General features: G+C 48.7%; 1 protein-coding gene across 3 annotated transcripts; it reads right to left on the reverse strand.

The window, feature by feature from the left end:
- On the reverse strand, positions 1-26054 carry dagla (diacylglycerol lipase, alpha). Of its 3 annotated transcripts, none has more exons than XM_072718300.1 (21): positions 25062-26053; positions 19702-19773; positions 19253-19354; positions 18542-18753; positions 18250-18351; positions 17680-17818; positions 17216-17303; positions 16875-17009; positions 16697-16774; positions 15699-15823; positions 15246-15396; positions 14928-15011; positions 12334-12411; positions 12119-12199; positions 11712-11854; positions 11430-11498; positions 11217-11289; positions 10885-11066; positions 10474-10600; positions 3868-4031; positions 1-3273 (listed from the first exon to the last, which is right to left on the reverse strand). In XM_072718300.1, the coding sequence occupies exons 3-21, from the start codon at positions 19345-19347 to the stop codon at positions 2253-2255; spliced, it is 3147 nt and encodes a 1048-aa protein (XP_072574401.1). In that variant the 5' UTR covers positions 19348-19354; positions 19702-19773; positions 25062-26053; the 3' UTR covers positions 1-2252. The 3 variants fall into 3 exon arrangements, with proteins under 3 accessions (XP_072574401.1, XP_072574399.1, XP_072574400.1); XM_072718298.1 differs by having other exon boundaries at positions 3844-4031; XM_072718299.1 differs by lacking the exon at positions 19702-19773 and having other exon boundaries at positions 3844-4031; positions 25062-26054.
- Positions 26055-26739: the final 685 nt, after the last annotated feature.

Consider the following 26739-nt stretch of genomic DNA (forward strand, 5'->3'; position numbering starts at 1 on the left):
TGATTTTCTTAACCTTTTCTTTTGAGATTGAGTTTTTTATTTATTTATTACAGGCAGACCAGTGTGCTTGGTGGGGGTTGGGGTTTGGTAAAGTACATTCTTGATTCTCATTCTCAGACAGGAATAGGGTTGGGGGTGCATGTAAATCAGAAAAAAACATGGAAGAAACATAATTGACTTAGTTCTCTACATAATATCTCTGCATAAACCTCTCATATATCTTTGTACTATATAGATTTGTTTCTCATACACATTCTCTTAATATATATAATGTATATATATATAGATGTGTCAAATATGATATATATTTATAATATGGCAATGATCATAAGACAGTACTTTTTCGACACGGTCTCCTACGGGCATTAGTGTTATATACAATAGTTTGGAAACAAGACCATTCTTACAGATATATTATATAAATAAATCCACAAAGCAGACAGTGCTGTAGAGTCACAACCACTGTGTTAAACACAGGTGTGATCGCCGTGGTAACCGCTGCACACTCGCCATGCTCCTCCACACCGAAGACTGGCATCAGAAATTCATTGGAGGGGTGGATTCTACCAAACGACGTGATCGGCAGGGCAGTGCGGAAGGGCGACCAACTGCCCAGCCCTGCACGTTTACACTTAGACAGAGAACCATTCCCTTCTTTTCTGATTTATTTTTTTTTTGTTCTGGAGGGGGCTACTTTCTACAAATCCAAGGTCCTAAAAACACTCCATTCACACCATAAAAAAGGCAAACCCAACGGTATAAAAATGCCAGTAACAATTAAACCATTAATAAATAGGAAGATATGAAGCTGCCTCTCTCAATCCTAAGTCTGGAAAATGACGAAAGAGAAGGAAACACTAAGTTTCCATCCGCAAATTCGAACACACTTAAGATCGGCTGATTCGGAGCTGTTATCATGGTAACTGCCCCCCCCCCCCCTTCCAGGACAGAAAGGGCCTTCAGAAAAGTTGTGTTAGCTGTCCCGGCTGGAGAGGGCTACCTGGTGGCAGACGTGGGACGCACACCGAGGAAATGGACCGACTCCTACATTTGGACCCTATCAGCTACATGTGACTCTCGGGTTCATGCGGCAGTGTTGAATTATTAGCATTTTGAAACCGGCCTCTTGACCCTCATGCTAGTCCAGTCCACACACAGCGCGGTCAGATCCCCACCACCAGCACTTACTGCAACTGCGTCACAAGGCCGAGGCGGGAGCGGGGGGGGGAGGGGGGCGGGATGGACTCTGCTGCTCTTTGGAAACAGCGCCGCCTTAAACGCATGCATGCTTACCTTCCGCACAACTAAAACACACACGACATCCTATAATATACTTACATTTGGCAAGTGGGACAAGCTACGGCGTGTGAATCCGTTTACAGGAAGGGGCAGTACGGGCGTTTCCTAACGGTTCTGGTGCCATGGTAACCTGACATCCTTCACTTTTCAACACGATAAAGCAAAATTCACAACGCAAGATGCAAGCAAACCGGGAAAAGACCAAACAATTATATCACCCACGTATTAGCTATCGCTGCCTAGGAAAAATGTCTTCCTTTCAAATCATGACACTTTGATAATGGGATCGTTGCCACTCCGATCAAGCTGCTCTTCACTCCATTGTCTCGTCGTTAACCTGAGGAATTGACTGTAAACACTCCCTCCCCTCTCTGTCCATCCGTATGTTCATCCTTTTTGTTTTTAAATTTGTCCCGTATTCTTCCCTCTCAATCCCAGCTGGAAGTAACCATTTTGAGGTTGGGGGGTGGGGGGCACATTTATTGGGTGATATTTGTGACTGTGTCCACTGTTACCTCTCTGTACGGGGGGAGTCTAAAAGTGCATGTGTATAAGTAAAGGGCAAAGCAGCCAAGCAATAAGGCTTTCTTTTGGACTAAATGAATTGGCCAGCAGCTGAAACCTCATTGGTGTGAGCAGTGGGCGGGGCTCACAGTCAGCCTATGGCGTGAAGGCCAAGCACAGCGTCCCAACCCACCTTCCGCACTGGCGGAAAAAACACCTCACAGGAACTTTTGCACCTAGTGGTTGTGTCCACTTGACCGATTGAGAGTCCTGATAGATGCCTCCCCAAACTGTGGAGACAGAGTCTGTGCTGGGGGTAGGGGGGGTCCATTCAGGGGGTGTGGACAAACCATTTGAGGAACAGGGGATGAGAGGGGGCGCACAGGGAAGAATGAATGGGAGAGGGGATGGAGATACACAGGGAGAGAAAGTGGAAAAGGAGATGGGAGTCAGACTATGGATGAGAGTGTCTTTTCTCCGGCATATGGGGAAGATGCAGCAGTTCGCACAGCATCGCCCGGGGAGAGGTCATTGAGTTCCCCAGAAGAGGACAGCGGTATGGATGGAGACAGGGAGATGCCGGACGAAGGGTCGGCGGAGCCGGCGAACGTGCGCGGGGGCTTGGGGACCAGGTTGGGCTCCAGGGTGGCACGAGCAAGCAGCTGATGCTCCTCCACCGCAACCATGTCTCCAGACCGCTCCTCCTGCGTGAACGAGCCCCGACCGGACTCCGACTCCCCATCCGAGAGATCCAGCGGGGGTGAAGCGCTGCCGTCCAGCTTGAAGAGGGAGTCCAGGAACTGGGCAAACTCCAGCACGGTCTGGCTGGGGCCGCCGTTGGGCAATGGAGGCAGGGAAGTGGATGGCTTTGAAGGCGCTTCTGCCCTCTCATTCTCTAACGCCTCCTCACCGGCCAGGCCTGCATGGGTGGGTGATGAAGAGTAGGGCCCACCAATCGTGTTAGAGGAACAGTAGGGGTGTGCCGCCCCCTGGTGGTAGGACTTGTCTATGACAGTTTGGGTCAGGGTTCTGGGTGGGAAGAAGTTGTTGTAGCTGGGAGTGCCAGGGGAGATTCGGTGGTAGACTGGAGGCGCGGGGCTAGAGTCTGGGGGGGTGGAGTAGGGCCCATGTTCTCCCAGGTCTGGGACAGGGTTGGCCTGGCTGAGGCAGTCAGCGGCCAGCAGCTCGGTACGGGAGCTGAGGGAGGGATTTTCCTCTGGGATGGGGGTGTCCAAGGGGAAGGGCAGCCCCCCAAGGTTGGGTGAGCCACGCAACGCTGCAGAGGAGCGCCGGGAATCCAGGCTGTAGAGCGACTCGGCGTCTGACAGGCTCTCCATCACAGCCAGGGGGGCGCGGCGGTCTCTCAGCTCCACAGTCAGCCGCTCCCGTGCCCCCTGCAGGACCACTGGCACCGGGGGAGGGGAGCACTCCGAAAAACCATCCAGGGAGATCTCAGAGCGGGCGCAAGACCTAGCGGAGAGGAGATGGTGGCAGAGGTGAAGGAAGAAGAAGGGAAAAAAAGAAGGGATTAGGGAAGAGGAAGGGAATGCAGACAAGAGAACAAACAGGAATGGAAAGCGGGATGGAAGATGGACAGGAGGATAAAATACAACGAGATTGACAGACGGGAAGCAGAAGGTGGAGGGGGTTTGGCAGGAGATACGGGGTAGGAGGCAGAGGAGGGTTGCAGGTCGTCGTCACTGCCTGAGCGTACAACAGATCTACTGGTACAAGAGCACAGGACTGCACTGGGATCAGGATGAGGAGGGGGGCGGAGCACAGGGACAGCGTTAGTGACCTAACAAAACCTGCACATCAACAAGACTGCAAGTAAATGTAGTAGAGACACAGTGGCACAGCCAAAACAGACAGTATCACATGAAATGTACAACACACAGACACACACACATGTATATACACACACACACGCACCCAAATAAACACACAAGAATCTGTGGGTGTGGGGTTAGTCACACATGGACACACACAGACAGTGACGCAATAGGGATAAAGACAGGTATAAAAGGGACAGTCACGCACCCTAGGAGAGCCTCCCACACCGACCTGACGCTGCTGTTCCTGCGGTGCTGGGTGATGGGGGTAGGCCGCTCTGAGACCAGGGGCCCCAGCAGCACCGTGTCAGGGTTCAGGTCCACCTCTGTGGGGCTCACCATGATCTTGGCCGCCGATAGCAGGGCCGTCTTCCCCTTGTTGTAGTTCTCCAGGACCTGTGGGCAGGAATGAGGACGAGGCCGGTTTGTATGGAACCACGTGGGAGGACGAGCAGGCAGATCTGGAGCCGCCGGAGGAGAACGGATACGACGTTTTTTTTTTTTTTTTCTCAAGTTATTTTTAATCAATAACGCTGCAGTTACATAAGCCTTCATAGAGCCTTTCCAGAAGCACTGCCGCGCATACTCCACACTTCCTGTATTTACGCACATGGTGGAGAGTTAACACCCTCCGCGAGGTTCACAGACAAATACACAGAGAGCAAACACCACACTGTGGCTACAGAGAGCCGGTTAATTTCCCATAATGCCTTGTGGATATCAGCCCGTTCTCACTATCAGCATGCTGATGTAGCCTGCCCGTCCCTGCTTTACCAGGGCATCCAGCAGAGGGTGGAAATGAAAGTGCAAGCTACACAGGAATCGTGCGAAACAGTGAACAGCGCCCTGAGCGCAAGGCCATTACAGGCCGCGAGCGTGATCCATGCCGCGGTGCCTTCCGGAAGCATTTGCAGTTTCATTCGGCTGAGCGGGTTGCGGCTGTGAGGGGAGACGTCAACTAAAAGGTGCTCCTGCGGGAATCGGCGTGACCCTTCAGTGGAGCCCCTGGGAGACACCAGTTTTGCAGAATCACTACTGAAGTCTCAACCGTACCTTCCTGATATACCGTCATGGCAGAATCCTGAGTGATATAATACCCAAATGACACCAGCCTGCGACCTGCGTCACCATGAAAAGGTTTTATGCAGATATATCAAATGACAGCATTTGAAGCCAGGTTATGCAAAATGTTCAGAACATTAACTGCCTAAGGACCTATGGGATAAACTCCTACTTTTCCTATGAATTAAAGAACCTGGGAAAAAAATTGTGTACCATTTGTTGATGGAGTCAGTGTCTCTGATGTTTTTTATTAATCACATCAGGGTGATCTGGGCCAAGGAACAGTGAGATCAGAGCAAACAAGAGCCAAGTTTCTCTTCCCGTCGTGTAAAATAGACCACCAACACCCCTCCCCCCGGAGTTTGTTATTGCGCCAACCTCAGTCAAGGTTACATTTCAGGCACCTGGACTGAACGGAGTACATTACACTTTGCAATGACATTCAGGAGGGGAGTATGACCCATTTATAGGTACTGCAGTCCCCTCTCCGCTGTGCGTAGCCGGGGAGACGTGCCGAGCGTGACTGATGTCGATCCCCACACTGCTTCTTCCATCCCGAAGCGTAAACACACCAAAGGGCCATGGAGATCTGCACCAGGATCACTGCTGCCCTTTGAGTTAAAGCAACTGCATCCCTTAGTCCTGAAGGTCCAAGGCCCGTGGATCAAATCCAAAACAAGAACATGAACCAACCTGTGTTTAGTCGAACAATCCATCAATATAAAAAAAACATATTTGTCTTTTTTTTTTAAATGATGGGCTGATATTAATTTTAGTATCAACGTCCTGTACAGCTTAACAGCAGTAAATGTGTTAGTAAATTTCATGCAGTCTTCTACTTATGGAAGGCAACAGTCCACAATCTGTCCCAAATGCCACGTGTGCCCCTTGCCCCCACCCAACCCTATTTTAGGGACCACTGACGTTTTTAAACAATGGCCACATTCTATGGGTAATGTGTACCTAATCTTGCTAGGCATCGCTGCAGTGGTTGGAGCAAACAACGTGAATTACCAGAATCAGCAGACCACACAGACCACAACAGAAACTATACGGACACAAAAAGCTAGTGACGGACATTCTCACACGCTGAAGACCACACGGGCAAGCACACGGTGGCGAACTGTGACCTCTTTAATGAGTTACAAAGATTGGCAGAATTCAGATTCATGTCTTTAAGAAAAAAAAGTCAAAGCAATTAATACATATACATGCAATGACAATACACATCTATTATGCTATAACTGTGCATTTTAATTCACAGAGGCACATGAATGACAAATATCTGAACACTGAATGAGGACTGGGGAGTAACAGACACATGGGAAGAACACATGGAAAATTCAAATAAAATATGAATTCTCCTTGTAAATATGTAAAACATGAGTAATCGCGTATAAACACCATTGGCTACTGTGTGGAAGAACGAAAAAGAAAGGCACCGAACCATCACAGTTCTGGAGTCAGTCTCGATTGGCTGGAGCACCCATCAATAAGGAATGGCTCTCTCTGGATTGGCTTCGCAGGGGGGGGAAGAAAAGGCACGCACATCTCCAGTTTGGCTTGATTGGCTCACACGCTTGAAGAAATAGCTACTGTCAGTTGTGTTGAAAAAATTGTAAAAAAAAAATAATAAAAGAACAGAATGTTACCACATTGGTTTCACCTCTAATTAACTAAGCGCTGATTAACTGGACTGCTAAAAGTGCAAATATTTCTTAACAGCAAGAGGCTGGAGGGCTGTTTATTATAAAATGCTCCGCATACATAACCCCCTCTCCGCCCCAGCAAAAATATACAGCACCAGTATCCGGACTAGATTATTAGTCACTCACGCATACCAAGGTCAGGAAAACTGAGGTGTTAGAAGACAAGCTACCACACAGTATTACGAGAGCTGGAAGACAGATGCACCAAGCCTCCAAAGAGCCTTTCCACCCTTGAGCTGCTTCCGTTAGCACACTGGCTAGATTCATATTCTACTTCAACTGATTATGAGCCAAGTCAGTTCATATGAAAGCTGCTGATCACATAACAATCACAAATTGTATATTGAGTACTGTATACAATTTCAGCAAAGGCGCAAAAAAAAAATGGGTTTCTTTGATTTATATGGCAATCAGTAGCACTAGGAAGGAATCTGTGAGCATAATCGTGCGATCCAAGACTTTGGCTCAGGAACCTGACACGAGGAGGGCTTTCTGTGGCTTCCAAAATCACTTGAATAGTGAATTTCAGCGCTACTGGTCTGAGTAGCGACTAGTGCATATTCAGCCCCCCTGGTACGACTCAATCATTTACTACATTAAAACCCCAAAACTAAACCTGAACATCAGGACGTCATCCATGCCTGACATAGATGATGCAATCAGTAATGAAGCTGCTTCAAGGCATAGCAAGGTCTTTAAAGAGGGGCGGGATGGAGATACTAATAACTACAACGATCTTCATGTATCTGAAGAGAAAAGTGCATGTTAATCAGTGTGGAGCAGTGGTGGTTCCAGCAGGCCAGGCAGGACTGAGTGTGGGGGAAAGAGGGTGTTTGCGATGGGGTTAAAGGGGTGTAGCTGGTGGGCCTCCAGCCTCCGAATCCTCCTGCTCATCTTCTCTCCACTCTGCTCTGTGAAAACTGCTTTCCAGCACCTGTCGAGACACCAGCAGAAGTTACGATGCAGACACAAGACGTAGAAAATAGACTCAAGGACCCCAGCAAAGGTCTATTTGTCATCTACATCGTAAACGTACACTTAGGGGGTTTGGTTTCTACTTTAAAAGTCCTGCATGTGACCTTCCCATAAAACAATTAGGGTTACAGCCTATTTTGACAGTCTGGCAAGAGATTCCATTACAACGACTCTGTGTTTTTAGGAATGTATGATTTAATGTCCTTTCCAGAATGTTCCACTTTGTTCTTTTCTAAACCTTGGGAACTGCTAACCATCCACATATGCCAGTATTAAGGCAGCAGGTGTCTTTAGCATTCATGGTCACTGCCGTGCTTCTTCAGCGGAGATCCACACACCTGGACAGTATCATTCCAACAGTTTATACATTTTCCCATCCATCATTCCCCAGGGTCATGTAGTTGATCTTTCTTGACCCACCAGAATCATTCCAATAAACATCCTTGGCTCTGACCTCATAGAAGCATTCCAATCAGTCAATGCTTCTTCCCTTTCAAGAAGCTTAAGCCCGAATGAACAGTCTACCAAATTTGGTACCGATGGCTAAAGTGCATACAGTGCATACAACAGCTGTTTCCATAAACTTTTTTGGCAAATAAGCTCATTTTGAATGGTTTGACAAAATTAAATTGCAAATACACTTTCCATGACACACGGTTAATACTTGCCATTTATCATACCACAAGATTTAAATTCATTTCTCATAATTCAGCATGGAGGATGTTACAAAGAACACCGTGTATGTCGGCAGCGAAAACGCGTTCTGTTCTTGTGATACTTGAGTTGAAAACTGCGATGGGGAAATTTATAGGATGTGAAATGGGAGGTGGGGTTGTTGAGGTGCACATTGCTGATACTGCATAGAGTAGGCCGCTTGCGAATAATTACCCAAACGTAAATCATCAAGAAACACCGTGTTTACTCAGCGCAGAAGGGTAGTTTTGAAATTATTATTTTTTTATATCAATAAATTAAGTCCCATCAGTAATATAAATTCAGTTGTCACTGTTTTTAAAGTAGAACTGCACAGAATTACTGTACATAGCTCTTCTACTTTACGATTTCTGTTGCAATTGCAGTTTTGCAAATTGCCAATAAATTCCACATCAAGCGAAACTATACATTTTTGTGATAATTCAGTTATTTTTCTTTTGAAATTTGAGTGTCTCCATTGGTGGTCCGCTGGTTCATATATAAGACGCATGAAATCTAGGTCAAAGGAAAAGCCAGTAATGACCTTTCACTGGAGACACCGGTATTACAGTAATAATGAAAGTGCCACGTCAATAAAACCTTGTGAGCTATACATTCCAGTAGTACAAAACACCAATATCATACGAGGGATAGAAATAACTGAGGCATATATGTACAAAACAATTTGCACGATAACTATGTTGCTCCCGCCATCAACAGCAAGTCATACTAATGTGTCAAAATGGTAAGTGTTTAACGTACATACTTCAGATAGGTGTGACACTAGCCAGGTTTGCTAGCAAGGAATTCTGTTTAATTGGCCCATATCAAAAACCAAATTAGACATCTCGTTATGGGGACATTTAATGGAATAGAAACACAGTTTAAGTACAGTAACCCCTAGCAGCATGAAGCTCAGACAACTAAAAAAAAATGATTAGCATCACGACCTGAACTCCTATGGGGCCTCATTATCCCTTATCTTAAGTCTGCATGAAGTTCACTTGATTTTAATGAAAGTTCTTCCCAAAATTTTAATATCAGAATATGCTTGAAATAATTAAGATTCCAGGATTTATTCTGGCTTAACAGTAAATAGTCCATATTTATGTTAAAATCTCCACCAACACAAAATGTCAAAATTCCAGTCATTCTTTTTAAAAAAAAAAGCAGTTTTTTTTTTATGAAAAACATAAATCATATCTGTCAATCATCAGCCTCCCAAACCTCGTGAACCTTGAACACAGTGGACTAGTGCAACAATTAGAAATATGTGGCAAGACCATCCTGGATGGTGCCATTAATGAGCTCCTCAAGGCTGCTAGGAGGACTAAAATTATTATATTTCACCTCCATCTGAGCAGCATCTGATCCTAATTACACAAACCTAACTACACCCTCACGCTCCTAATGCTCCAACAATCAATCACAACAGGCATTCCGTTGCCTGCAGCTTGCACCCAAATCTCTTTGACCTGATACATATACACAGTATGCATCCAAAATACACCCCCCCCCCAAACAGGAGTGCTCTGGAATGTTCTCCCTCCATGCAATATACCAAAAACGAACACCTGAGCAAAAAAAAACAAAAAAAACTAGAGAATCACGCCTTCAAAGCCAGAGATGGCATCAAATTAGGATTAGGAAAAAAAAAAATCAACTTTGAGGTCACAGTCACACACACCATGGGGTTTCCACGCAAACTCCTCCCATTAGAAGAAATTAAGCATATTGCAGTACATGTATGGGACATAATACAGAAAAAAACAACATCCATGCTGGTCAGCCAACTAAGCACTGTAAGCTGGTTACTTTTGCAAAGCATGACTGCAAAAACAGAGAAGTCCACATACAAAACAATGCAGGGTGTTGCATAAGATCTACGTTGCATATCTGCTAAATCCGTCCAGTCCTATTATGCGGTTCATGCATTTATGATTTCCACCCTTCCGTTTTTCCCAGCCTGAGCTAATGATCCTAAATGCTGAGACAGGCTGGCTGTCTACACACCTGCATGGGTCTACGTTGTGTGTGTGGCAGGTTCATGTGGAGAAGCAGCTTGTCAGTCACGCTTAACTCTGCGAACCGACAAACAGCCACGCCCAAACTGTCTCCCCTGAAACCTCCAAGCCACATCTTATTTCGCCTGCAATTTCATCCAAAGGGCATGGAAGAGATTTTAAATGATTAACAAACAATGTAACCCCCTGCCTTGTGCTCCAGGGTGCCTGGGAGGTACTGGATTAGCAGGATGAACAGAATAAAGCCAGACCTAGGGTGTTCCGTTAAGCGACGGTGTTTTAGCTGCAACTTATGCGAATCGCACAGACAGACAGACAGACAGACAGACAGACAGACAGAGACAGACAGACCACACCACACACACACACACCAACCTTATTGAGGCCCTCCATCACCATGTGCGGTAGGTGTTCATTCAGCATTGCGGGGGAGATGATGACCTCATCAAAAGTCTTGTTGTCCCCCCATAGGGCAAAGTAGGTGGGCTCTTCCTGACCACAGCTGTGTATGGATAAATGGAGAGGGGGGGGGAGGTTTGTAAAACCTTCAGAATGCAAATCAGAGCGGTCCATCTACACTGCAAAATCACGTAGGCCACACCATTTCTCATCAGCACGGTGCGGCGTGTTACCGCCACAGTATGTTAGTCAGAGTGCGTCAGTGCATGACAGTCACAGGGGGGTCACACTGCATCGCAGCCTCACTGTCACACTCCGCGGGGCTCGGCCTGTCCCAGCCGCAGTGTGCCACCTTCCCCTGTTTACCTGTCCTCCGCGATGTCTCACCATTTCTCTGGTGGATGGTTGTGCACCACGTGGATGACTTTGCCAGGTGGGTACAGAGGAGTGGAGGCAGACAGGGCAATGCTGAGGTCACTAGGGGGCGCCGCAGACTGTGGCTGGGGATCGTCGTCCAAGGGGAGCTCAGATTTTGGGATGCACCTGGTGCCCCCCATTATTATCCGCCACTGGGGGAGAGAGACACACACATCATCAAAGCTTCGTTTTTTGTTTTTAAAGAGCACAATACCGTACAGAAAAACATGGAACTCTTATAATTCACAGCGAGCAGCTGTTAAGCAGTGTTTGGAGGATGAGAAGCAAAACTGATCTCTTACTTTTGGCTTGTCACTCTTCCGTAAAACTTCCAGCAGGTGGCGTCGGAACCCTTCCAGTTGAGATAGGCCGATCCTGACAGGCAGGTGACAGAACAGGTGAAGGCTCCATAGCAACCAAACAGTCACCTCACACACACACACACACACACACACACACGCTACCGCAGCTGCAGACTGCAGTCTATTCTCAGGCACAGACAGAGGCACACCAACCTTGGGACCAGATCCTTCCCCAGAACCACTGAGGTGACAAACTCTTTGGAGTACTCCATGGCATCCTCACTGGCAGGGTTGCGGGGGCGACACAGAGGGAGACCGAGAGGGCATCAGGAGAACACAAGGCAGGTCTCACTGCACAGGAGCACCCCTGTTCTTATCCAGATGCTCAAAAAAAAACCTCAGACTAATAAAGCCATACAACTAGACATCCAGCAAACAAATGGCTGGCTATTTACCCACAATCCACCACGGTCTGATTTAGAAATGCACTCTCACCTGAGGAGGCCGCCGGGAGGGGAGTAGGCGTAGCAGTGCAGCGTGGGATACTGATGGCGCAGCAGGAAAGACAGGATGGTGGCGGTACCCGCCCCCAGCGAGTGACCCACGATGACCAGGCCGTAGTGTTTGGTGCCTTTTCCCTGAGTGGGGGGGGGGGGTTTAGACACTTGGTAAGAAATCGCCAATATTTTAAATCACATGACAACCCATCACCGCCCTCAGTACGGGCCTATGACGCCGATAGCTATCGGAAATCCGGCCGAGCCCCTCGAAGGCTGGAACAACGCAAATGCTGGCCAGTGTCTGGACTTTGCACCCCCCCCCCCCCTCCTCCCCCAAGTCCTACACACTGCTGGGCATGAGAAGACTGACGCAGACTCGGGGCGAAGCGCTTTGTCACATACCAGATCTCTCCCGAACGCCTGTGATAAAATCATCTCCTGTTCCAGCTTCTTCTTGATATACTCAGCTGAGAACACCATGCCCTGGAGAGAGCGTGCGAGAACATGAGAATGACCCTCAGCAGAAGAGGCGAAGCCAGATGCGAGAAGCATCAACTACTATCCAGTTGGGGTGTGCGAGCGTGGGTGAGGAAGGGGGCGGAGCTTGCAGAGCTCACCTTATGCCCCAGCCAGGTGCCATGCTGCTCCTCCACAGGGAGGCGCTCTGAGTCTCCCGTTAGGTCCGTCAGGGCATCCTGCCAGAGAGGGGGCACAGATTGGACCCAACATACAGATGCACGCATGTGTATATACACATATACACGGTAAGTTCCGGAAAGGAAAGTCATATTCCACGGGAAATTAATGGATGTGGGTCATCAAACGTTTTCATAACCCAGAGCATAATGGAGGACACTTCTGAGAATCTGGCAACCAGAGCTGTCCAAAGTGGTACTAGCAGCACCTCCCAGTAACTACATTTAATCTCTAACTAAATAAAAAAGTGTAAAACACCAAAGTGTTTTAGTGTTCCTCCAAACCACTACTCCATATCCATCCAAATGGAATCTGGTCAACCTAATTTGTTGCAAAGTGTGAGGAATGTGTAGGGGGTGTGTGTATAAGTATGCCTGCTGGTGCCTCTAATGCTGTGATGTGTATAAGTATGCCTGTTGGTGCCTCTAATGCTGTGATGTGTATGGGTATGTGTATGAGTATGCCTGTTGGTGCCTCTAATGCTGTGATGTGTATGAGTATGCCTGCTGGTTCCTCTAATGCTGTGATGTGTATAAGTATGCCTGCTGGTGCCTCTAATGCTGTGATGTGTATAAGTATGCCTGCTGGTGCCTCTAATGCTGTGATGTGTATGAGTATGCCTGCTGGTGCCTCTAATGCTGTGATGTGTATAAGTATGCCTGCTGGTGCCTCTAATGCTGTGATGTGTATAAGTATGCCTGCTGGTGCCTCTAATGCTGTGATGTGTATGAGTATGCCTGCTGGTGCCTCTAATGCTGTGATGTGTATAAGTATGCCTGCTGGTGCCTCTAATGCTGTGATGTGTATAAGTATGCCTGCTGGTTCCTCTAATGCTGTGATGTGTATAAGTATGCCTGCTGGTTCCTCTAATGCTGTGATGTGTATAAGTATGCCTGCTGGTGCCTCTAATGCTGTGATGTGTATAAGTATGCCTGCTGGTGCCTCTAATGCTGTGATGTGTATGAGTATGCCTGCTGGTTCCTCTAATGCTGTGATGTGTATAAGTATGCCTGCTGGTGCCTCTAACGCTGTGATGTGTATGGGTATGTGTATGAGTATGCCTGTTGGTGCCTCTAATGCTGTGATGTGTATGAGTATGCCTGCTGGTGAATCTCTGAAGCTAGGATGAAATGCCTTGCGATTACACATGGGGACAGAAAAACAAGTAACTAAGTATGCGTGTGTGTGTGTCTATCTGAATATTTCACTTCCTACATATCTGTTTTAGCCATTAAATCAGCCATGTTACCATTTAATACGAGTATGCTGTGTGCGACTCAGCAGGTTAAAGGCCTCCGGGTCTAGTCACATGTTCAAATCCAATCCTCGTCAGTCACATCTGTGTTGGGCCCTTGAACAAGTCCATAACCCCCCGAAAAGTTTCAAGGGCACCGGACAAACGGCGTAACCCTGCCATCATACCCCAAGATTCATTTTCAGACTCATGTGTGTGTCTCAAAGGAGAGTAAGATGGTATATGTGAAATCCAATGTACTGTAGCAAGTAGTAGATTAAGCATCATTTCATTTTAAATGTGTCCTTTTTTGTTTGAGAACTGAACAGGTTTTCACTGAAACTGAATGGATGTGACAGTGTTTTGGGCGGAGGCAGCCTCACAGTGAACGTGTGTGTGTGGAACTTTAGTGGCAGGCCTTTATAAGGCCGGGGAGTCAACATGCTGTTATTTGTGTGCTATATTACAGTCAGCCTTGAGAATATTTGAACAAGAAAGTGCCGTTTGATGTTACTGCGCCTTGCCTTTAGATGAATTTCATTGCTGAATGAACGTGAATAAATCAAAAACATTCTTTGGGAGGATTATTTCGGAGGTTTACTGAATTGCAGCCCGACCAGCTATTATCCAGAAATAATAGCTGACCATAAGTGTAAATTAGCGGGAGAACGTTTTAAAATGAATTTGAGAAAGCACTTCTTTACACAGCGTGTAGTTAGAGTATGGAATAGTCTTCCTGCTAGTGTAGCGCAAGCTAAAACCCTGGGTTCCTTTAAATCAGAGCCAGATAAGATTTTAACAACTCTGAGCTATTAGTTAAGTTCTCCCCAAACGAGCTTGATGGGCCGAATGGCCTCCTCTCGTTTGTAAATATCTTATGTTCTTATGTTTGAATTTAAAATGCTCCTTCTTTCAACCCCAGAGAACAGGTCAAAATTCACACTACAGATGGTTGAACTGAAACCTCCCTCATTTAAGAGAAGTGGAAAGAAAAGCAAAGAAAAAAGCTAAAACAAAAAGACCCTTATCATCCTATGTGGAAGCTGGATAGCAGTACCATCCAAGGCAATGGACCGGCTAATCGGGCCCAGCAAGTCCAAATGCTTCCTGGGATAGGCTCCAGGCTCGACAGGACCCGGTACTGGATAAATGGTTATGGAGGGTGGAGGGAAGCCCAAGTCTGCATGCTGACGGCACGGGTTCGACTGCAGTGTGGGAGAGCGAGCGAGTGCCTATGGTCTGCGTAAAAAGGGCCGGCGGGACTGGGTGTCGGTCCCCTACCTTGGGTGACAGAGTTCCCCGAATACTGATGACGACCTTCTTCTTTTCATGGTCTACTGCCACGAAGAACGGAGTCTCGTACACCTGCCCGAGCAGAGGTGACAAAGGACAGACATATAGGCTGCTTCATTTGTTTGTTTGTTTATTTGGGTTTTGGCAACAGAACTGGCTTCGGTCCTGCCGGCAAAGCTCATTAAAAATTTAACCTTGTGCAAGAGGATAAGTCAGCAGGAGGGAAAGCGAGCCGACTCGAACAGACATGCTGACCCTAGGTACCTGTGACCCCAAAGGCTGACCCTTAACCCCTCCCCCACTCACGGCATCATGGCAGGACGTGTAGACGATGTGGACCTGCTTCAGGTCCTGGTCCAGGAAGTGTCTGCGGATAGCCAGCACGTTACAGCCACAGCAGTTGTCTTCCTCCACGGTTACGGACTGGTACATGCGGGAGCCAGAGACTGGAACGCAGCTGGAAAAAACGGGCCGGGGGGGGGGGTGGTGCTATTACCGGCAGGGTTAGACTGTGGTGGAGTCCCGCCGCAAACACGGCAGGAGGCTGCATTTATCCACGACCGACGGGGGTTTATTTCGGGTTAATGCGAGCCGGGCGGAGCCCCAAGGGTGAGTATGTGCCTGCGCACGTGTGCCAGTACTGGCTGGATATACGAGGACAGCCGGGCTGCACCCTCCGCTGAGTCACTCCAGCCACGCCGCAGCACGTGCGAAGGTCTCCGGCGGGTGTTGGTCGTGCGGGACGGGAGGCGGACTCACGAACAGGAGCTGGCTAGGTGGCACAGGCCGCAGGCAGGCCTTCTCATCAGGTACATGGGCCAGCCGTACGCCGCTAGGGCAAACAGCATGTAGTAGCACACGTCTCTGTACATGGCCATCTCAGCCTGGAGGAGCAGACACACACACAGGGGATTTCAAATTACTCACATTCTGTCTCACTGTTGCCCCAACACCACCAAGGCACCAAGGCATGTAACCCAGGGGGACCAGCATCCACTCAAGACCCACGGCAGACTGCCCTCGAATAGCGCGGGGCGCCGCGAATAACCACACATTACATTTCATAACCAGAAACAAACTGCTTCTGCATGCCGTACATGCGCTTCCCTGCATAAGCAGAAAAGAAAATGCTAATTTAAACGGGGCAGCACTTTGGCCAGACATCAAATGTACTGGCCAAGACGGAGGGACTGATCGCACAGGAAAGACCAGGCGAGATTCGCTCGGTGTCAGATGCAGGACAGGAGCTGAGATTTGAAATGATTCAATCCGAAGTGACGCGATGAATCAGAAACTGGTCTGGCAAAAAATAGCTTAACACGCTGTATTGAGCTACCCTGTATGCAGGGCTGAAATCTCTATTCAAACCACAGAAATCCCATAATTAACACAAATGATCTAATTCAGCCATCTTCAGATATTATGACGATATCAAACTGAGCATTTTGGCTAAGAATTTAGTATGGTCTTAAGGGAATAGAATCTTGATCAAAGAAAGTAATCCTGTGGCAATTCTTACTCTCAGATGACAGAGTAACACTGACCGTACAGCTCTCTGTACTCTTAGAAAATGTGTTTTTAATTACTCCCTTGCATGCCTGGCTTGGGCTCTTCATACATTTTAACTTGGAGATAGTTTGTGTCCACTGTAAACAGAAAATTGACACCCCTGCTAACAAGCTCTGCTCATGCCTGTCAAAGCAAGGCTGCCCCCCCCTGCCCACCCAGCCCTCCCCCCCATGCAGTACAGAACTCACAGAGTTCTTCAGGTCCAGATATCTGGTGCTCCGGGTGACTGGAATTCCAGATAGGAAGGCAATAATGTCATTGTTGGCCTGGTGAGAAACACACAGCACCAACTTCAGGTTGTTTTTTTTAAACACACAATCCCACCTAAACAGCTCTCCTATTCTCCACCCTCTCCCTCCCCCATACCTGTTCCAAGATGGCAGATCGCTTGGCCCTCTGTCTCTGCCTCAGCAGCACCAGACCAGCAATGATGTCACTTGGCACAATGTCCAGGTCCCTGAAGAACTCAGCAAACAGGCTGGCTACTTCTGAGTATGCGTCCTGGAGAGCAGGCAAGACATGACTACATTTGGGCCCTAACTCTAAGGAGAGGGACATCTTACAACAGATCTTTGAGTTCTTACGAGAAAATGAGCCAAGGGGCAAGAGTAGTAACAGGCTTATAGGAACGCATCATTTTAGTTAGCAGCAGCTAACCCAATTAGCATGGGAGTTCCACATTCTGGCCAGTAGGGGGAGACACTCACGGCCTGGGAGTCCTGTGCTCTCGTGCAGCACATGAAGAACTTGAGCCTCCGGCTCCAGCTGCTGGCCTGCCCTTCCTCTAACCGGTGTCTGAGAGGGGAGACAGTCTGTTCACCCTGACAGCACTGAGGCCAAACAGCATATCTCCGGTTCACAGCCACGTCCCATAAATACCCTAGTGCAGCATTTCTGACATATTCGGTGACGGCCAGAATGAATGGAAGGCTGGCGTCAAGGTATACGTGCGCAAGGTATTGGTGTCAAGGTATCAAATGCGGACCTGTCGAGGAACGGACCGCAGGCCTGTCACTGAGCAGCGGCGCGCAGGCCTGTCACTGAGCAGCGGCGCGCAGGCCTGTCACTGAGCAGCGGCGCGCAGGCCTGTCACTGAGCAGCGGCGCGCAGGCCTGTCACTGAGCAGCGGCGCGCAGGCCTGTCACTGAGCAGCGGCCGCGCGATTCCTCACCTCAGCGTGTACGTTGTGAGGTTCCGCTGGCGCCTCCGTGTTGCCTTCAGCTTGACGAAGGTCCGGCCCGTGGGGTCAAACGTGCACATGAGCGTGATGCACATGCTGAATATCACTAGCCAGTTACACACCACGATCCCTGGGGGGGGGGGGGGGGGGGGGGAGTTGTGATCAGACTGGCGGCACACAGGGGAGCCGTTCGGGATAGAGAGGCAAAAAGCCACAAGACCAAGCAGCCATTTTCAGATTCACGCTGCCCTTTAACTCTCACTTCCACTTGACGCACTTTCCCTTTGACACAGCGGCAATCGGACGCCGCTCGGAGTAACAACAGACTGGTCACTGTTTCCACGGGGTGGTTCAAACAAAAGCGTGTTATTTCCAAAGGAATTCTGGACCCACACACAGTGAGAAGGGGGTGCGATGACTGACAGAAATGCCTGAACACTCAGCTACTCACTTACATAATTGGCTAATATAAGTGTGTTCCTGTGTCCTCCAATCCTCTCCGAGCTGAGATATCCCCCCCCCCACCCCCACACACACCCCCCCCCCAGCTTGATTTCTCACCCAAAGTCAGGTTCTTCGCCGTGATGTCAGAGCAGGGTTGGTAGTACTGGACCAGCCAGGCGATTCCCACCACAGCGTACACCAGCTCCACAAGCAGTATGGCTGAGCGGACGGGGGGGGGGGGGGGGAGAGAGACGGGGGACAGGCAGGATGTCAGGAAGCAGGAGAGGGTGAGCGTGAGAGAATGAGTGCGAGCGAACGCATGCATTTCCCGGATGTGCAGGTGGGGCCGGACGAGCAACACGCAAGTCCATGTCGAGATGCATGTGCGCGCGGAAGATGCATGGCTCACCCAGGCGGATGTACAGGACGTACTGCACGGCGTCCCTGGGCTGGGTGTACAGGATGCTGCCCCTCATGCTCAGCCACATGATGGCGCTCTCGCAGATCAGGCAGCTAACCAGGATGCCCAGGTAGCCCCGGCCATGGTCCACCAGGGTCACTGTGCACGACTGGCCAGAGCCAAAGGGCAGGCCGAAGAGCACCACGGAGAGCACTACCAGCCTGTAGGGTGCCAGCAGAGAGGCACAGCTGACGCACTGTCGACACCTCACACACACACACACACACACACACACACACACACACCTGTAATCATATCTTTATGGGGACCGTTCATTCATTTCTATGGGAAAAATGCTAACGCTAACTATGGCAACCTTAACCCCTACCCAACATAACCACAAGTAACCAAACAAAATGCAGGAGTTTTTTTGCATTTTTAGTTTTTTTATTATTGCGGTCACGGATTTTTAGGAAATTAAGTCATCCCTCAAAAATGTGTAGCTGTACACGTTTGCAATCAAATGCGTACAGCTAGACACACTTAGCCCAGGAAAGGGCAGCTACTCTCCTGGGGACCGCACTGCATCCTGATGACTCACAGCCTTCCTGACATTCAGATGCGCACTTCAGTAACAGCTTTCTTGATAAAGTCCATGGCGACGCCTCACACCTCCCAGGCACAAGGTGGCGCACTCCTTAACATAGAAACGGCACTCACCAGGCGCTGTGGAGCAGGAAAAGGAAGAATGCCGGCAGCACCAGGTCATCGCTCCCAACTGACCAGCGCCGGCGAAACATCACCATTCCCGGCATCACTGCCCTGCGGAAAGGAACAAAGGGATGTACACAAGTGATATGCTGGTGAGGGCAAAATGGGACAGCATGCTTCCACCAGCATAAGGCCAGGCAGGCACGCCCATTTCAATTTCCCAGCACGTTCACCATGAGTGACTGCAGACAGGCTCAACAGAATTGGGTCAGCGGAAAAACCCTAAAAACAGGAAATGGTGCTGAGCCAAGACCCCGCCCATGGAAAGAAAGCCTTGGCACTAGGACCCAGCTGACATTCCTCAGAACACCACCCTCCCGAAAAACAGCACCATGCATAAAGAGACAGAAGATCTCAGGAACAATCAAAGGCCAGTTCCGGAGGTGAGGCCTGCATACCTGTCACAAATAGGCTGCCCTTCCTCAAAAATTGCAGTGGTAGGCCATCATCATCATCATCATCATCCCCACCTGTTAAGATGACAGAGAATGGAGTGGACTGCCCCTGCATTTTCTTGCATGACATCTGACGGGCTATTTCAAATACAGGATAGAATGCCCGCCCCCCCCCCCCCCATGCCCCACCCCAAAGACCTCTGTCACATTAAATTCAAGATAAATGTCAAATGCAAACAAAAGGCATCAAATAGTGCACTGATGTCATAAATACAGAAGAATTGTATGTCCAAAAATAAATTGCAGACGACATTTACAGAAAATGAATAAAACTGCTCTCTGCCGCTCGAAAAGGCCCAGCTTCCCTCCCACAAAGCCAGCTTCTGACATGCCGAAAGGGGCCTTTTCTCTCCCTGCCGGCTCTTATTTCCCAATCCTGATTGTGATTCTACTGTGGCTTCAGACGGTGTTGATGCTGCACCTCCAGATGCTGTTGATGCTGCAGCACCATACTGCTCATTCAGGCCCACAGAGAAATTGCTGGTACTACAGCTTCCGGAGCCACCGCTGCTACAACAGCTCCAGACCTTTTCTATAGCTTCCCTGGGAACCTGCTCACGCTATGGGCTCCATACAGTTCCCAATGCTCCCCACAGAAACACTCCCCACTTCAGCTCCACGGCATTCCTACAGCTCCTTACACGCTAACGCTCATTAGCTTATGCAGCTCCTTACTAATATTCCTCTACTGCTGCTGCTGCTCACAGAACAGCTGGAGTTCCAGCTACTACTGCTGCTGCTGCTGCTCACAGAACAGCTGGAGTTCCAGCTACTACTGCTGCTGCTACCTCGTGTGCATTAACTGTGAAACATCAACGGTATGAAATGCAGCGCCGGCGATCTCATGTCCAAAGACATTCCAGAAGGATCCAGTGCAAAACCTCCCCCTGCTGCATGATTTTATGACCGCAAAGACCCCCCTCCCCCCCAACATGATGTCATCAGCCCTGATGACTCCTGCTACGTCACCAAGGGATTCACCACACAGCACAGTCTGTCCGGGGATGGAAGGGTGACCTTGTCTCTCCAGCATGAGGAGATTGGTCTGTTGTAGAGGCAGACAGGATTTACTGCTTCTAGCTAACATCTCCTATCCCCCCCCCCCCATTTAATGCTGCAAAATCCTAGAGCCCTCTGGGTATACCAGAGTACTGAGCTCCTGCTAACCATGCGTAAACCATTTACAGCAGATGGGGATTAGGACCCCAAAGCAATGACCCACAACCTACTGCTTCTGAGCAACACGACCCTCAATTGACCCCCACCAACGATGTCATTCTCATCCTACCCCCCTTCAATGGCATTCAATGACAGGTTGATGAAACGCAACAATAAGGGGTTATGACCGCTAGATTAAAAATAGCTTGTGAATATCAAAATGTATAGAAAAAACATCCCTACGTAGGATACTATCAACTTACATCATTACGGAGGGTGTGCTACGTTTTCAACTCCGTTTCCCCCTCCATCATGATTAGAGGCAGTGTTGATTTGCAGCACGCAACATCGCCAATCTAAAGACGTTTTAAGACCACGGCGTTTTTTTTCCCACAAGCTCATCAGGTCAAATGAGGAGGAGATGGTGGTGGCGGTGATGTCCCAGTTTGTCGGCACAGTAACCAGTAACACCATTTTACGCACAAGCATACACACATACACATACACGCGCGTGTGTGCGCGAGCGAGCACACACACAGACACACACACACGCGTGCACACACACACACCCTCACACACTAGCTGCCTACTCGTTTGATCAACCCGGCACAGATTAGAGGAAAAGGTGAGGAGGGACCTGAGGAGGAGAATGTGAGCAAATGAAGACCAGAGAGAATGGGAGCAAATCTGCCCCCCCAGGAAATAATAGGGGGCGGGGAGGGGGGGGGGGGTGGGGAGTAGGCTGTGCAGAATGTGACCGCTCATCATGGCTGCTAAGCCAAAGATGAACCAAACATCAAGAGGGAAGGATTAAGGACCAATGATGGAGAAATAGACAGAGAGAAAAAGAAAGAGAGACTGCAAGAGAAGAGAGATTGAAAGAACGCGAGGGAGGGGGAGGTAAGGCTGGACTATGTTTAGCGTGACACCAACAGACCCTGACAGAAACAGAGGCACACATACATTTACAGAGGATGCATATAACTGCTTTGGATGCCAGGGAACAGGAGGGAGAGATGTCCATCGTTACACTGGCACGAGTGCTGGGCTGTCGCAATGGCTTCAAATCCCACTCAGGCTAGTCCCCAGGATGCACCAAGCGCCGATCGCTGCCGGCCAGGATCAAACGTTGCATCACGTTTGTGTTGCCTTGTGGTTTCGGACAACTAAGAGACACAGACTTCAAACGGTGACGTTGGCCCATCCATGAAGAACAGTGTAACCACGGGAAAAAACCATTTACAGTTGGAGAACAGAACAGAAACAGTAGTCAAACAATATCTCACGGCATGCCTGTTACGGGTCTCCCCAACTCCATGTACCGCAAACTGCATGAGACGAACGCCAAAGAGAACAATGAAAGCTGGAGGGAGTCTTATTTTTAGCGTGAGGCCTGTAACGATGCCTCTTAGCGATGGCCGACAGACCTACATATACCGAGCCAGCTGAACTGAACTGGAGAAACTGACAGGGGAACCAAATCGAGCAAATCATGGGCACGGGGTTGGAATTACTCATGTAATGTTTTGCAAGGCTGCCTTCATTTCAGTTCCCATTTTCAATTATTGTTCTTAAAGGAAAAGTAGCAAAAAATGGAGAAAGTAGCAGAAAAAGTAGAAAGCAGGTCACAATCAGAGCTAATCTGGCACCAGGCTCCCCTGAGTGGCTGCGGGTGTGGCTTTTTTTAACAGGATTTAACACAGTTGGTTCTGTATTTTCATCTCTCAGCGGCAGGGCCGGTAATACAGGTGGGATGAGCTACTTTTACTCCCGGAACCGGCGAGGACAAAGAAAGCTGGACATCTTGGTAGGACACGCATCACATGAACTCCCATGTCAGGAAGACCCTGAAGCGAGGTCCACCAGATGGGCACGCACCTGTCAGGGAAGTGCCCCTCCCACCACCTGCTCCACGCCACATGGTTCGAGGCGGCGCTGGGCCACGCCGTTCCCATTGGCTGACCCGGCGCCCCTGATGCAGAGCGCATACATCAAGCGTCGGGGCGAGGAGGAGGAGCAGGAGACTCAACACGGAACATGGTTCAACATCGCAAAGGGCTGCAGGAGTCAATCAACCGCAGCAGCCGATGCGCGGCAGGGAGACCGACGCATCCCAAGGGAGCAGCCTCTGTTCTGCGGCTGCCTGCTCCTGCCTTCTTAAAGAGACTGTCCCCCCCACCCTCTGCCAGCCCCCCGCGCCATCACCCTCCTGCCCATGACTCAGACCCGCCATGCGTTCGAGCACGAGTGGGTACCGCCGCTCAAACACGCTGACGGAGGGAACATTTTTTTTTATTTCAACACAAGCGCTTGTAATTGCATCACTCAGGCTGCCCCGAAAGTCACATGACATTCGGTCAACTGGTGGACCGCCTGGCTGAACTCCTCCATCCAATAAGCAGGCTCCCCAACAGGTAAACACACACCCCCAGCCCAATCAGACATCTCACAGGCCTTTAATTCTTTAGCTGACTAACTCCAGCCCCCAGGGGCTATGTGCTATGCATGACTTTCAAAAAGGTATCCGATTCACAGCAGGTGACAGGTGTGCAGTGAACTTTAAGAGAATTACTCAATTAAGGACTGTGTTGGGGAGAAGAAAAACAAACAAACACTCTTTGGCTCTGATGATTCCAACAGATCACATTCTACACATCTAATGACTGACCAGAACTCCAATGCATGGCTTCTCAAAAAGCACAATATCAGCTTTTTAAGCATCCACAATGTCCAGTGATATAAGCTTAGATTCATTGTCAGGAATCTGAGCTTAAACCTTCGCATTACTCTCTTTCAGAGTTTGTCCAACCGACCACAAAATGCTAACATGTAACATAACACCAGTGAAGGCCCTAATCCAACGTAAATTTACGAACGAGCGCCTGCAAATACACCTGAGCAGGATCCATTTCTATAAACAGCAGCTGTTGTGGGTGGTGTAACATACCTCCCTCCCCAATCAAGGCAAATAACAGCACACAGAAGCCTGCTAGGCTGGCCGATTCGTCCTCCATATAACCCCTTTATTAAGCTACATTTGCCTGTTGCATCTAAAAACATCGCTGTTAAACATTACCAACTACAGGTTGCTTAAAAGTATTGTTGATGCAGCGCATCTGGATAAATTACTTTTTGACTTAATTTAATGAACCATTCAGTTGCTCAATTGTCCATGGGCAGGGGAAGTAATCAGTCACTAATAAAAATACCTAATAAAATTAATAATGGATTGAAAGCAAAAATAGACCTCTTCTCATTTTATCAGTACAAACATCTCCCATAATCTCTTACTCAGAGCTCAGTGTCAGATCTCAGTGTCCCAACCAAACTCATCTATTAAGATTCCGGCAGGATGCAAAAAAACCAAGTCAGGGCATCCTGACCCAGACAGCACTCTGAAATCCTACACAGACCGTGTCCTGTCAACTAAAACCAGTTCATGCCGACAGAAACGCCCTGATGAATAGGTGACAAAAAGTCAAACAAATCCCCGTTTGTCTCGGTTTGACACTGCAGCCACTGGCTGCGATCAGAAACCGCCTTGCAACCGGACGGACTGGCTGGGGTGAGCGGCTCAGGGAACCAGTCATGCTGCACCGTCTGGGACCAGATTCCCAAGATCGCCACGTACGTGAGCATCAGTCTGTAGCCAAACCCAGTCTGTATCTGGGAGGGATACCGCACACAGCGAGAACCAGACACGGGGAGATGACAAGAGGCGAAAGACGACCTGCTACGTGCAACTTTTAACGCGAAAAGGAGGAGAAAAGTAGCGCCACGGAGATATAGGGAGCGCAATCGCGAGCGTAGCTGAGGAAAGAGATCCTTGTATATAAGAGGTATCCATTATTTATAGAGATCTTATGTAATGGAGACAAGCAACACGGGAGGCAGTACTTGAGAAAATAGATAGCACGGGTGTAAAGAATACAGAAGCGACAACGCTGGTTGTTGGAGACTGCGCGGCCGAAATGCAACACACAGGAATGACAAATATATCAAAGGCTGACAGGTTAATGCATAAAAACGCAGAAAACTCATAAAACATCGGAGGCCGTGTCCCAAATCGGGGGAAAAATGTGCTTTCTCACACACTCACACACACTTAGAGATCACGCTAAAACAGCCTCTCCATCCGCACCAACCTTTATAGCGTCTGTGTCTTCTTGTGTCCCACTGCTCCGGGTCCGTTCGCTCTCCCATCCTCCGATGTCCAGCCCCGTCCCTCTCCCGAGCCGGCCCGTAGAGGGGCACCAGTCCCTGCCCGATCCCACCCCAGCTGAGCTTTTATTAGGGGAGGGGGCGATAAAACAGCCTGTCGCCCGCGACGGGACTTCTGAAGCTGTGAAACACCCGGCCGCCTAGTGAATTATTCAACCGATAAAATGTCCATAAACGCCACGCCTTCGGCCGTCCGCCGAACAGATGCAAACCGGAAAAATCTTTTTAAAAAATAATAATAAAGGCTTTCGCAGGCTGTACGATGACCAGACCATCCAACGCCGTCACGATTTCTATTAATCTATATTGCCATCCAGCTAGATACTGTCATGCTCCGTCGTTAATGGTGTCGTCTTGGAGTTTATCGATATTTTTCACGGCGAGTCGCTCTCTCCATGACCGGTCCGGTTTTAATCTCCGCGGCTCTCATCCAGTCTTTCATCCATCGTGAAACCCGAAATTAGAGTAAGGACTACCTGACAGATTAGCGGGTTAACTGAACTCAGCCCAGCGGTAACAATTGTTGTATATATATTTTTTTCCTTGTGCTATTTTGCTGTAATATTATCTGTAACGTGGCAGAGTACCAGTGCCAGTGCCAACGGCTCTGACCGCGACAGCTCTCCGGAGAGTGGCAGCTGTTTTTCGCTCCCTTTTCCCCGTTATTCCCGTCCCACTCTCCCGCCGCTGTTAGACCTCCGCAGCCTCAGAGCGCGAGCTGGAAGTGCGCCATAAACGTCGCGAGCGTCGCCCTTTCCACTATGCCCTAAATACCCGAGGCTCGGCTTGGTTTGGGCTGCGTTTACGTAAGCCTGCGCGGTATCCAGTTCGCTTTAAAACCGCTGGGACTACTGCGCTACGGAGCGCAGGGGCGGCCTTGCGGACAGCAAGGAGTCTCCTTGAATAAGTGCGTCTTGGTTGCGTCATTTCCTGCTCCTTATGGACTTTCATTAAATAAGGGTGTGTTTGTAAAATATAAATTCATCCTAGGGCACTATTAAAACAGCAGCATGTGCTGTATGCCATGTCATATTGATGCTGAAAGTTAATTGCACGTCTTTAAAAATAAGTAAATGTACTACTATTATATGCTTAAAATGCACTCTTTCACTCTTTGCGGGTTGGAAAGGCTATCAGCTACATTGTTTAGTCAGTGATATAGTCACCAAAGCCACAGTCATGTCCAACCGCAACCCAGCCCCTCTGCATGCATCCCTGGGGACCTAAGTGTTTGTATCATCTGCACTGGCTTGTCTCTTCCCAAGAACTTCTACCTCACTTCCTGAAAGCTATCCATGCATAGTTCTCAGCTGGAGTTTTCAGGTAAAAGCCCGCGTGGTCCAGAAAGTGCTTGCATCACTTATGTTCACTTACCTGACTTCTATAGTTGTGATACTTACACAAACTCTAACACATCTGGTGTGACACTCACGCTTTCAGACTCTCACATCTCACGTAAGAAATCTTATGGCAAATCTATATTATTCCATTATAAACATTAAATTACAAAATTACCGACATCAAAAACATTTGGGTGGTTTGCAAACCCTACAGACTATTTACAAGGTAATTAAACTGTCACATAAATGTAAATACATGCAC

The sequence above is a fragment of the Paramormyrops kingsleyae genome, chromosome 11 (genome assembly GCF_048594095.1).
Source record: "Paramormyrops kingsleyae isolate MSU_618 chromosome 11, PKINGS_0.4, whole genome shotgun sequence".
Classification (NCBI taxonomy): domain Eukaryota; kingdom Metazoa; phylum Chordata; class Actinopteri; order Osteoglossiformes; family Mormyridae; genus Paramormyrops; species Paramormyrops kingsleyae.